The sequence below is a fragment of the Osmerus mordax genome, chromosome 10 (genome assembly GCF_038355195.1).
Source record: "Osmerus mordax isolate fOsmMor3 chromosome 10, fOsmMor3.pri, whole genome shotgun sequence".
In the NCBI taxonomy this organism is placed as follows: Eukaryota; Metazoa; Chordata; class Actinopteri; order Osmeriformes; family Osmeridae; genus Osmerus; species Osmerus mordax.
This window is the reverse complement of record NC_090059.1, coordinates 9951955-9964549: the sequence shown is the minus strand read 5'-3', so window position 1 is coordinate 9964549 and position 12595 is coordinate 9951955. Positions and strand designations below refer to the sequence as shown.

At 44.2% G+C, this 12595-nt stretch overlaps 2 protein-coding genes across 3 annotated transcripts; one reads left to right on the top strand and one right to left on the bottom strand.

Annotated features, from left to right (window-relative positions):
• The first annotated feature begins 1200 nt into the window (after positions 1–1200).
• si:ch211-28p3.4 (zinc-binding protein A33) lies at positions 1201–3351 on the top strand. 2 transcript variants are annotated; one of them, XM_067244273.1, is made up of 6 exons: positions 1201–1255; positions 1372–1467; positions 1684–1917; positions 2087–2106; positions 2279–2421; positions 2667–3351. In XM_067244273.1, the coding sequence occupies exons 1-6, from the start codon at positions 1229–1231 to the stop codon at positions 3242–3244; spliced, it is 1098 nt and encodes a 365-aa protein (XP_067100374.1). In that variant the 5' UTR covers positions 1201–1228; the 3' UTR covers positions 3245–3351. The 2 variants fall into 2 exon arrangements, with proteins under 2 accessions (XP_067100374.1, XP_067100373.1); XM_067244272.1 differs by lacking the exon at positions 2087–2106 and having other exon boundaries at positions 2253–2421.
• Positions 3352–3520: 169 nt separating this feature from the next.
• On the bottom strand, positions 3521–12194 carry casp7 (caspase 7, apoptosis-related cysteine peptidase). The gene is made up of 7 exons (XM_067244274.1): positions 12067–12194; positions 11492–11601; positions 8474–8625; positions 7759–7887; positions 7236–7411; positions 6881–7019; positions 3521–6597 (listed from the first exon to the last, which is right to left on the bottom strand). The coding sequence occupies exons 2-7, from the start codon at positions 11599–11601 to the stop codon at positions 6371–6373; spliced, it is 933 nt and encodes a 310-aa protein (XP_067100375.1). The 5' UTR covers positions 12067–12194; the 3' UTR covers positions 3521–6370.
• Between the last annotated feature and the right edge of the window lie 401 nt (positions 12195–12595).

Genomic DNA, 12595 nt, shown 5'->3' with positions numbered 1-12595 from the left:
ATATGAGCGACACCATGCAATTCACTGTCACTACCGTTGCTGGCAAACCCATGAGGAGGATTTAATTCTCACCATGGCTGCATCATCATCGCCCGTGCTGTGGACCACCCCGATGTGCATGAAATTCATTACTGAGGATGGTCGTTTATCCCCCATAAGCCAAATGTGAAAGTGGTAATACCCTTATAAGCCAGTTAGTTTTACCTGTGACCTAATTCTCAAACATCTTGTCAACGGTCGTGTCTGTCAGAGCTCTCGTAAACGCTGTCACGCTCCCCACAGCGCACATGGCCGTACTAGCACCTATCACTGCACGTTCTCAGAACAGGTCAGCATGTTATCAATGCAGTGGGTACTGTGCAGCTTGCCAAGCTGAAGCTCCAAATATGCCTTGAGTGAAAGGCTGAAAGTGCTTGATATGGTTGGATAAAAGACAGGGCACCTATTGTTTTAGATTTCTGCCACGTCAGAATTCCAGACAGGAGGCATATGAGTACATGTGGCAGCTTCTCACTGTGTGTTCATATCCACACTCCATTTGTGGCATTTGTGCATGCCATTTACAAGGCCGATGGGGTCAAGGCTGGCATTTATAATTAGAACACCCTGGCATCAACCGTTGACAAAGATCCATCTGTCTGACGCATGCGGCATGTGATTACAAAACACGGTCGCGGAACGTTGCTTTCTTTCCTCTCTTGATCGATCCCCGTTTATTTCTTGTTTTCGCGTTACAAACACACTACAATAGTCCCACTCACACCCAGGCAAGCCACGCACACACACACGCACACACGCACACACACAACGACACAAAGATTGTGTAGGGTCAGGGGCAAGCTGCCATAAATAGCGCTCTGCTTGACTGCCGTTCATTTTAGTGGGGCACAGAGCAGCGCTGAGTGACTGACTAGGGCTGCTGCTCCTTCCTCAGCACTGCAGGAGTCACCCTCTTGTCTCTAGAGTTTAGATTTACGTCCTTACCTCCCTGAATGGAACAAGGCACATGCTTCCCAGGGCACCATGACATCAAAGCGGGGAGGGACAGATAGCTAAACCTTGCTCTAGCCCCTATGCCCACATTGCCCAATAGCAATGCTCTCCCATTGCAGGGGTATAAAGGCCTGACTGACATGTTTGCTTTGTTGAGTTGGGGAGAGTCTTCACTCACAGAGGGATTGTAGCTGCTGGCATTTGTGGGAAGAGCAAAAGAGAGAAGGTCAGACGGATGTTGATCATGAAGGGCCACAATCAAGTACGCGGCTTCCAACACACCTTGGTTTGATGTCGGAATTATGCTGGTATTGCCTTCACCTTTCATCTCTTTCTTGTAATTCATGACTCCTTTCTTATGCTTTGAAACGCTGTCAGGAAACACTTGTGAGTCATCAACAACACCTTCAAAGGCAAAGAGATGTGCTCGCCTACAGAATGAAAAAACTTGGAGCCAAACAGGTGGACCTTACAGTAAGTCCTCAGCTCCTCCATCTCTGCTCTGCACTAACAGGAATATTCAAGTTACCAACATTCGGTTTATCATAGCCTCTGAGTAGTGGAAAGTTTTGACTTCCCTTCCTAGTCAGGAAAGGCAATCTTAACGACTACAAACATTTCCTGCATATTTATTCAAATGTCACCTCTTTATCCATTCAGAAAACAATGTCACCTCTTTTTCCCATTCAGAAAAAAAACAATGTGCTGAAGGAGAAGATCAAGAAGAAGTATGAAGACATGAAGAGGGTTTTGGATGAGGACCTGAGGATCACTCTGACCCAGCTGGACATGGAGTTTGAGGCAACCGAGCGCACCATCGAGGCGAAGATGGAGCGCTGCTATCACTTAACCCAGGAACTGGACCAGGACCTATCCCAGCTCACCGCCCAGGTGGAGAAAGACAAACAGCATGTCTACGACAAGGTTAGTCTGAAAGGACAGAATTCCAACTGTTGATCGGAGATGTTAAGTTCGGTATATGAAACGATGGAAAGATTGAAGGCACTGTAGATTCCTACTGGTCCTGAAAAACAAGTGTGATTCTTGCCTGACAACCGATGAGTCATTTGACCTTTATGCTGTTCCCATACAGAATGCAGAAACGGAGAAAAGGTGAGTCCACACAATAGTATCTACAACTTCTTAATAGTACATGCGTTCATAGCAGTGTTCCCTGCTTCACAATCGTGACTACTGCTTTATAATAGCACAGACCGCTTCATGATGGCGCTTCTACTGCCTCATAAACGTATATGTAGCTTTCTGTTCCTTTCCTTTCCATCAGGATTTCGGAGACACTGAAGACGACAGATCCTGACCTGATTCAGGTGGATGAGTTTAAGAATGAGCAGCTCCTGAGTCTGACCATCAACCTGCTGCTCTTCATCCGCTCTCAGGTCCCTGTGACCAAGAAACTCTTCCAGAGCTGTGAGTTTGTAGAGGGTGCGTGGGCTTTAGTAGAAGACGTGTCTGACTTGTCATGTGCCTGTGTCTCAGGTGAAAACAGGCCCGTCATCAATTCTGGTTCAAACCTAGCATGAATGAACATTCATATCATTTCGTTTATATATGAGTGAAAAATATTGCTTGGAATCTTGGGTAATATTTAATTTGAGGAGCGAGTTAAACCTAACAGCCTAAAAGTGTTTAAAACTGATGGATTTTCCCCCCAGATGCCTCAGAAGTTGTCCTTGACTCGGATACTGCCCACCCTAAACTGATCATCTCCCCTGAGGGAGACTTGGCCACGTACACACAAACCTGGCAAGACCTCCCAGAGACCCCCACCCGTTTTGACACCACCCTGTATGCCATCAGCCGGCAAGGCTTCCGCGAGGGCCGCCACTACTGGGAGGTACAGGTGAGCGGTAAGACTTACTGGGAACTCGGTCTGACGTATCCCAGCATCCCGCGCAAAGGCCGCGAAGAGGACTGCTGGCTGGGCCGTGGAGCCGAGTCCTGGAGCGTGGAATTTTTCAATGGAGACTACACGGCCTGGCACGATAAGGTGTGCCACGAGCTCAACCACGTCGCCGGCCAGCGTTTCACACGGATCGGGGTGTACTGCAGCTTCCCCGGGGGGCTGGTGTGCTTCCTGGGGGCTGACACCATGACCCCCCTGCACTGTTTCTGTGCTGGCACCTTCACTGACGTCCTCCACCAGGCAGTGTGCCCAGGCCACGACAACCAGGGGACTAACTGGAAGCCTCTGCAGATCCTCGATGCCTCCCGGTCGGCCCCTGTCCTCTGAACCCGGGAGAGATGCTAGTAGTGCATGCCACAAACAACGCTAGGTTACCTGTTCTGAATCTTGTTTTTGTGCTTTTCCATGCTTTAAAATCCAACTGTTGACTGATATCTGTTTATTGCTCCCAAGTTTTGACTTTTCTTTCTTGGGAAACTATCTTAACACGCTCCCTTTCTAGTTTGTAAAGGTTTCTACTAGATCACCATATTGTTACCATGTAATGGCAAGTTTATAGTACTGTTGCCCAAGGTAACAAAAAAGAACCACACAAAGTCATAATAAAATAGGATCGTCATGTTTAATACAATAAAATAATGTTTACATAGGCATTCCTTTGATGAAGTAATTTAACATTGTATTGCCCCAGATTCAAAAAGGGGCCATAGATTATGGCAATATTTCGAAAATTCACAATATTTCTTTTTTTAGGGATTTTGCCTCCCAATACTACTATATACTTTTTTTTTCTTTTTTTGTGCAAATCATTTAAAATATATTCTAGAGGACAATAGCATTTACCACTGGAAAGCATTTAAAATGTTACCTCTAAAAACAGGATTGTTTTCCCTTCAATTCCATTCCAAAACAAGTAGAGCACACACTCCTTTCAGTACAGGTTGGGCACTACATCACTGATCAGAGATTCATGTGTCGAGGGGATTCAAGGGTGCTACTGTGTGATGAAGGTACAGTATGAGTAGTTGGTAACATTTCTAATTGTTGCCAGGATACTGTTCCCCATCTGGCTTCTAGAAATATTGTGTGATAGTGTAGAAAAAGAAAAAAAGAAAAGAAAAAGACTGGAAAAAAGAAATGGCAAATAAATTAAATCTAGCAACAAATGTTTTCCCAGTGTTACTGACTAGTGGTAGCAATACAATTTGGAGAGAATGCAATGTGTGAATGGGGACATGTGGATTGTGAATGGTCAGACTTATCACGACCAGTAATAGCTGCCTCTGTAGATAACAGATTATTTTGGACTTTTTGACAAACATGCAGTGCAACACCGACCTTACAGCTGTGCATGTGTGCTTTCAAGACTACCAAGGCATCGTCTTGTTAAGGGCAAATAAAATAAAATATTGAATTGAATATTGGATACTCAATGCATAAAGTGCCATTAAGACAAAATATTTTAAATATAGTTTTTTTAATATGGACTTTTAGTCCTTAAATTTAAAGTGTTTGTCAATGCAGAGTAATTACATAATTGTTACCAAAATGACTATTTATTGTTCGAGTAGAAGGCATCAATTTTGAAATGAAATTTTTGAAATTCATCAAAAACTGTTAATGATTTATTTTTAAGTGGGATCTTAAATTGGACTATAAAATAAAGGGACACCCACATTTTCTTAATTTTCTTTTTTTCCAAACATTTCAGGCATTTTCTCATTTCAAATTAGTGCACACTATGCTTGCATTGAATTTATAAAAAAAAGACAATGCTTGGTGCCTTTTACTGACAATATATCACATTGATATACAGTTAAACAATGTGGTCATTTGTGCTTTTAGCCAAGATTAAAATCATCTTTAAAATAATTGTTCCTCAGGTCTGACAAACAAATTCTTCACTGCATTGTTTCTGCTCAACATGACTCGGTAAATATAAAAGATTTAAGATAAGAAATTGGCAGCGTTGCGCAAGAAACAAGAAAATGAGTTTAAAGCCATTAAAGTCCATTCATGAGATAAATAACTAAACCCTGGCACTGAAAAAATACATGGACAACAAGCCCATTATTTTGATAATATGTATATACAATACATTCACTTCACTGGTCAAAGTTTAAATGACGAGCAATAAAAGTTAGAGAACTGTTTATACTGCCAGCCTTGTAATCTTCAACTTGATGAAAAATGCATGTAGCCTACATACAGAAACCTGGCGAATCGTCCAGTTTTGTCCTCATTTCTTAAAAGATTAAATATTTCCTATGCCCATGATCCACACTCACAACTGTTTTGTTACAAAGCAGTGTCACAACTTGCTGGCTATGGTGTCTGTGAGGCTCAGTAACACAAACAAACTGTGTTAATCCCACTACTTGGTAACCTGAGGTTGATCACGATTCCATTAACATCTACATCTCCCATTAGTATTCCGGCCACTAATGTTAAATCATTTAGATTCGATATGACTTATAATGTGCTGTATGTTGAAGGCTTTGCTTTAGGAGTTATTCTTGAGGACTAATGACAGAATAAAAACAAACACAGATATCCAAAAATGAAAGAATCCGGTTCCCAGCTTTACATTTGTCACCACCTGACTCATTTCAGTAAAGTCAGTCCGTTCAAGCTATCTTTCATAATGTAAAGTGCTTTATATTGACTAGTGTACATCCTTGACAGTTATCATGCCACTGATTTGTTATTGGCAAGGTTGTTGTCTCTATAACCTCAGTATTCTGACTTTAACAACAGCACTTTCCAAATTCACAAGGACGACTGTTAAGTGCAGAGAGTTCCGGAACGTTCTCAACTGCTTTCAAACAGGTAGTGTATAACAATGCGATTGAATTCCAAAACTATGTAAAACTTAAAGTCGTGAATGTTTAAAGTCATGAATGGTATGACAACTTTGCTCAACTGTCGATTGTTGTTTTTTAAGGATTGCTCTAAGAACACTGGACAAATCTTGGTTAGAGGAACATACACTATAATCTACGTAAAGCACCCATATCCATATTAGGACAAGCTTGGAACCTGATGCAACCATTATCAGATAAAACCCACATCCCCAACTCTAAAAACAACCTTTACATGAATGGCAGCAAATTTCCGGGTTTGTAAAATAACATGGATATTTCACACTGCCTGTCGACAAGGATCGCACACCAAATGTGACATCATTATTCCAAGGAATAACCTGAAGAAGAGGCATGCATCACCACCAACACACAAAGTGCCACTGTAGAAATGGGTTTTGGAGAGTTTGTTAAGGGCCCAGCCACGCTACACGTGCAAAACGGCGTACATGCCCAAACGGTGCAGCGTTCCGCTGGGCCTGGGTCATCCCTGAATGTTTCGACCGCTCGGTCAGTGCGTAAAGAAGTCAAGTCAAGTTAGTCAGAAAGGGGGGGGGGGGGGGGGGGGGGGGGGCTTGGTCGTCGTAGGCGGTCAGTTGAAGTACAGCTCTTTGGTCAGCATGGAGACCACGCACGGGATCTGCTTCTTCTCGCTAAAGCGCGGGTCTTCAGACCACGACTCAAAGCTGGTGGCCACCATGTAGTTGACCCGCGTCAGGATCTGCATGATCTCCAGCTGCTTGCCGAACTCGTTGAGGACGTTGCAGAGTGCCTGGACGAACCAGGAGCCTCGCCCCGGATTCCTCCATGAGTAATATCCTGGAAGAGCAGCGGTGTCACTCCCTCGGCATGGTCGTACAAACGCACAAACACGTACCGGACACATACACGCACACACACACTCTTAACATCGACAGGACTTCAAGTGAACAATTACCAGCATTCAAGTGCATTACCAGCCATCATGGTTGATGGAGCCAAGCAGGGTAGGTGTGAGGCGGTGGCGGGGCTGGCTGTGGGGTGGCTGTCAGACTAGCGGTGAAGGGTGCAAGCAGCTGGGTAACAAGGTTACCTGGAAATGTTTGGGAGTTCTGGGGTTTACCTGGCACGGTGGAGTAGGCAAAGAGGAAATCCGCCTCAACGGGAATCTTATGCCTGGGATTTGCATCTGTCTCCAGGGTGTCGTTTGGGGGCCCCGAATCTGTCTGGATGCCATCGTCAAACTCTGAGCCCCGACATGCCTGTCGTGGGACATTAAATTAAATCCATTATCGCAAACCGTATTTCCACAACATTCCACCCCCCCCTTTTTTTTATGCCGGTAGCATAAAGCGACTCTTTAACTGTAATACCTAAGTAATTCTCTCATTTGAACATTTCACAAGCTCCACCCCCTCATCTTATGTGCCGTCAGGATCTTCAACATGGCCCTATGGTTTTAGGGAACATGTGCTCACCTGAATGAAGAAGAGTTTGGGCTTGCCCACTAAGCTCTTGCACATGTCTCCCCTGAAGAGCGACGTCATGGTCTTGATGGGCATGGCTCCGTCCGTGCCGTAGATCATGCCCTCCTCGCCGTGGCTCAGCAGGATGCAGGCGAAGCACGAGCTGTCGGTGTGGTCCTCCTCCGAGGCTGGGGCGGGATTTAAGAGAAGAAGGGAAAAACAAAAGAGAAATATGGACACGTCCAGAACACACTGCTCACACATTCACATTCGGCAACTGTACAAACAACATTTGTGTGTCGTTTCAAATGGAAATGTCACACACGTTCAATCCGGGCACAGAAAACCTATTCAAAGTGAAATGCTTCACACTAAACCCAAAGAGCACGCTGTTGTAAGGAGCTGGTTCTAACTACAGAGGGTTGTGACCTCGTTAGCCACACTGGACCACTGCTTTCCCCAAGCTCTCCACTCGAGACATTAGCCAACTGCAGGACTTGACCCCGAGAGGGCCCCGCCGGGGCTGGCTCCTCACCCTCTTTGAGCAGACGCTCCATCTTCTCACAGGTCTGGTCGTTGTAGATGCAGACCTCGAAGCCCAGGCTCTTGAAGCACTTGAACAGCTCGCCTGCGTCTCTGTCCGTGCCGTTGCGTACATTCATCCCTGCAGCACAGTATGTCACAGCCTTATTGTATTCACAGCTTTAAATTGTATTTGTAGAAATATGTCAATTTCTATACATTTTTAAGTGGTAATTAAGTAATGGCCAATTATAGGTCTGAATCAAACAATGGAATATCACTTATCAAGTATAACTATGTACATTACACAAGGTAACTTCTGTTATAATTCCTTTATAATACACACATGACACTTTCTGTATTAATCGAGAGGCATCCATGTTTCCTTTAAAGTTAGACTCTGGAGAATCAGTCCTGACAGGATCACAGGACATTTGCCAGAGAAAAAAAAACTGCTCAATTCTAGTAGGGTGCAAGGATAACCCAGTGATTGAGAATGCAGTGTCTGACAGGGACTAAAAAGAATGGAATATATCCTCTTTCTACAATGTCTTTGGTGGGTGAGTGCCCTGGTCTCCGTGTATGACGGAACATTCTGGAGATAACCTTCATGAAGCTGCAAAAAGCCTCAAAGGTGGTAATTGGTGATAAGCAAGTCGTCAGTTTAGACCATATGTTAAAGAAGTGTGCCCACCCCATAATTCCCATGAAACGAACAAAGCCCATACCCGTCTTTTCGTCAAAGTTCTTGTTGTTGATGATGATGCACTTGCCCATGCGCTGGTGGCTCATCTTATACTGGAATGTTGGTGAAACGATTCTGTAATGGCTTTCAGAAGAGTAATCCTGCTCCCGCGCCTGGCCATCCTTATTCTTCTTACTGGGGAGGAAGACAGATGGGCAGGTACCACACACATTTCAAACAGACAGCAATGTGTAGGAAATCTACATTAAATCCCAAACGATTGTGGCGTAGGCTAGTTGTCAACTGTAAAGCTGCAGCCTGTTCTGCCTGAATACTCAAATAAGAGTAAAAGTATATTAGATCCACTACTACCAACAAACATGGTTGTTAGACACACTTAATTCAGATAACGCAGGACACAGCAGATCTAGAATTTTCCCACATAGGGTTTTCCCTTTTCTCTATTAGATACAGATATACGCAGTTGTCTGTATGTAGACTACAATCCCAGTTCTTACAATTACAAACGTGTCTACTGACAGAAAGCAACACAACAACAGCAACACTCAACTTCAAATATAAAAATATGAAACGAGGATATGAACAGGGTTTACAGCTAAATGAGCAGGGGATCAAGACATCTTGAGTCCTCTATCAAATGACGACAGCGGAAGTAGGAAAACCGCGGAAAATTACACCTTAAGAAGTCGTTTCCGGTCAAAACATTTGCATATCCATTACCTCAACACACCCAAGGACAGGCATTTCTCAAGATACACTGCTAAACTGCATCCAGTGAGCCAATACTCACCCCAGCTTACAGAATTATCACAATATTCAAAAACACCCAGAACCACTTACTCAGAGACCATAGAGCACATACATTTTGAAATAAGGCATTAAAGTCATGGCCAAAGCGGTTGCAGAAATCCACTTGAGGGTTAACAATGAAGCTATAACATGTTTGGCTTGCGCAGGTATTAAGAAATCATAAGCGAATCAAAGGATATCCAGCGACAGAGTCAATCTTTCACATGAGTGACAATTCTCACAGACCTGTCATATTTCCATTCTCAGAGGGATTCATCCAGATAGGTGGACCACAGTGGCCTTTTGGGGCTGACAATGTCAGCACCATTTCCAGAAGAGCCTAGTCATCAGGTTACTACCGTAACAATAGGAACCCATGCTCAGGTATACACGCCCACACACACAAACACGCACACACAAACAGCCCACCTGGCCACACTCCACTTCACATGTTATCCAGAACTTTACAGAGCTCTCTCCCATGGTGCCACTGCATAGTGAGTCTGAGAATGGGCAAAGAGCCCCAACTGTGGGACCCGCGGGGAGGGGGAGGAAGGGGTGGGTGGGTGGGTGGAGGGGATGGGGGAGGGAATGGAGGTGATGGGGGAGGGAGGAAGTGAGGGGGAGGGAGGATGGGATGGAGGTGATGGGGGAGGGAGGAAGTGAGGGGGAGGGAGGAGGGGATGGAGGTGATGGGGGAGGGAGGTGATGGGGGAGGGAGGAAGTGAGGGGGAGGGAGGAGGGGATGGAGGTGATGGGGAAGGGGATGGAGGTGATGGGGGAGGGAGGAAGTGAGGGGGAGGGAGGAGGGGATGGAGGTGATGGGGGAGGGGATGGAGGTGATGGGGGAGGGAGGATGTGATGGGGGAGGGAGGAGGGGAGGCCTTACCTGGGTTCCTCATTAAGCGCCACGCCACTCTGCATTTGAAATGAGTTGCTCCTATCGTCTCGCTTTGTTCTTTTCTTATTTTCAATTCGTTTATCAAACTCCCAGACTCTCCAGCTGACGTTTCCGTTTTTTTGGGGGGGGGGTGGTTGAGGGATATATACTTTTAATTTTTACCTTGCGCTAGGATCCTGACAAGCTCTCTGCACAGTATGGAGGCTGGACTGGCCCGTAATGTGGACAGGGGCGGCGCACTGTCAGCCCCCTTAGTCAGCAGCCACGCTACCCCACCAGAGCTTTCCAAAGGCCTATTCATACCTGGCCCCTGCACCCCACTGCTGAGGTCAGACAGGGCACCGTGCGTGAAGCTCTGCTGACTAGCCCAGAATCACCCTCTCGCACGCGCACGCATGTGCGGTTATGACACATAGCCTGTGGGGTCATCGGTGTGCTGTAATGAGCGGCTGAGGGATTGTTAGCGGTGTCGTACATAGTACATGGGTAACAGAGACAGGTTGTGTAGGCCGACATTTTGGTTCCAACTCACTGATGTTCTACATGTTGGCGAGGGACAAATTACGTACAGTACTCCAAAATGCTGTTGCGTATAGGCTAACTATTTACAGTGTGGGTGAAAAGTTCAACTTTCTCATGTACAGATAACAATACATGTTATAATAATAATATGAATAATAGTTATACTGCTTATCGGAGAATAACTATGAGACTGATTGGCATCTCACAAAGCATCCTTTTCCCTTTCTCATGTTTTTGTCATGCTATGAATAGGCCTAAATAATGGGAATATGTTCAGGTGGATGGCATTCACAACACATGGGTCTTGATCCTCCCCCCATGGTCAGTTCAGCATTCTATATTGCTTCACCTGTGGGGCTGTTTTCCCTTTGCACTGTTTGTAAGAATTGTTTTATGGCTCTAGGAAACACCTAGGTACCTGGGTTCAAGCCCCACTGGAATCTTTTCATTCTAGAAACGCATGCACACTGTGATGCAATTCACTTGGAATATTTTCCAAAATTAGTACTTGTATCTATTGCCTACAGGCGATACATTACCATGATAGTGGTGCCCCCTTGTGATCAAAGACAAGAACATACCTGCCAAAACCCCTTCCTTATGTGACAAAAAATGTACCTGTATAATTCAATCAAATCTAACCTGGACTAAGACAATAAAACCACTAGCCCTAGATCCCTAAACTTCCAATTGTTTCAAAATGTGTCAATGGACATTGGTTTGCTACTTCGCATCGTTCTGTATTTCACAAACTTGTCTGTGGACAGTTTTGTCGGAATAAATGTAGTATTTTACGTTTGGCTGTTTGATTGAGGCTGTTATGCTCACCGTCCAAAGAGAAGGAATCTTCCACTTCGGTCAGGTCTGGCGTCAGTGGTGTCTTCCTCATACATCTCATCATCAGTCTCGAACTTTGGAACCTCAGATTCTCCAGCCATCTGTACCGAAAACACATGTGGGCTTGGTTATATGTAGTTGTACGTTTAACATTTTGAACATAAAGCATGGTAGGAGGACTGTGTACAAATGACATTCAAACATAGAACATGGTGAAGTTATGGCACTCTGAAGATGTTTCACAACGGCCTGTTTAATTTTCGACATAGGCCTACACATTTTGTTGTTAGCTACTAAGCTAGTTAGACTAGTAGGCTAGATGGATTGTACTTGACCCGACACATCACCTCAGTGCTAGTACCATCACCACCAAATGTGTGCTTGTGATTTCTAATAGTTTCTACATCAACCAATAAAATGTGAAATTGCGTTGTTCAGTAAGAAAAGACGACATAAAATACATTTAGCCTGCTACAGTACTAAATCGCTTTTGCTACTAGTCAATGTACAGAATTACTGTACAGTCTAGAAGCCGAATTTCTCATCCAAATACGGCAATTACTTACACTTATAAGCTAACCCGGTTATCTTGGTGAAGTAGGGTCAGCTAAAGATAATGTCTCGTTTGAAAAAAATTATATATATAACTGTTTTTGATAAGTTGCTGGTTCCTTGAAACCAATGGCTCTACTTGAAACAGATCCTTGAAGCTTTCCCAGGTTAAAAGTGAAAGAGTTCTGTCGGCCTTGACACGCCCATAAATTAAAGGAAGAGTCACTGTTTTCATGTGACAGTACGGCACGGCTGCACCACCATTCTCCTCAATCGTTATCAGGCTAATTATTATAAGATTATAATATTATCATTATAATAATTATTATTCATGAATATAATGATGATTAATTATTAACCTTAATCATTAACATAAGGACACTGTCTGTCACTGCTTCTGACACATTGTTCTACTTTAATTTCATGTATCTGTAAATGAATAGTGTGTATTCATATTTATAAGAATAGTATGACAATAACTGATTGTTACATACAGCACTTGCAATGGTGTGTGAGTTCAGCTCTATTTTTAAACGCTGAAGG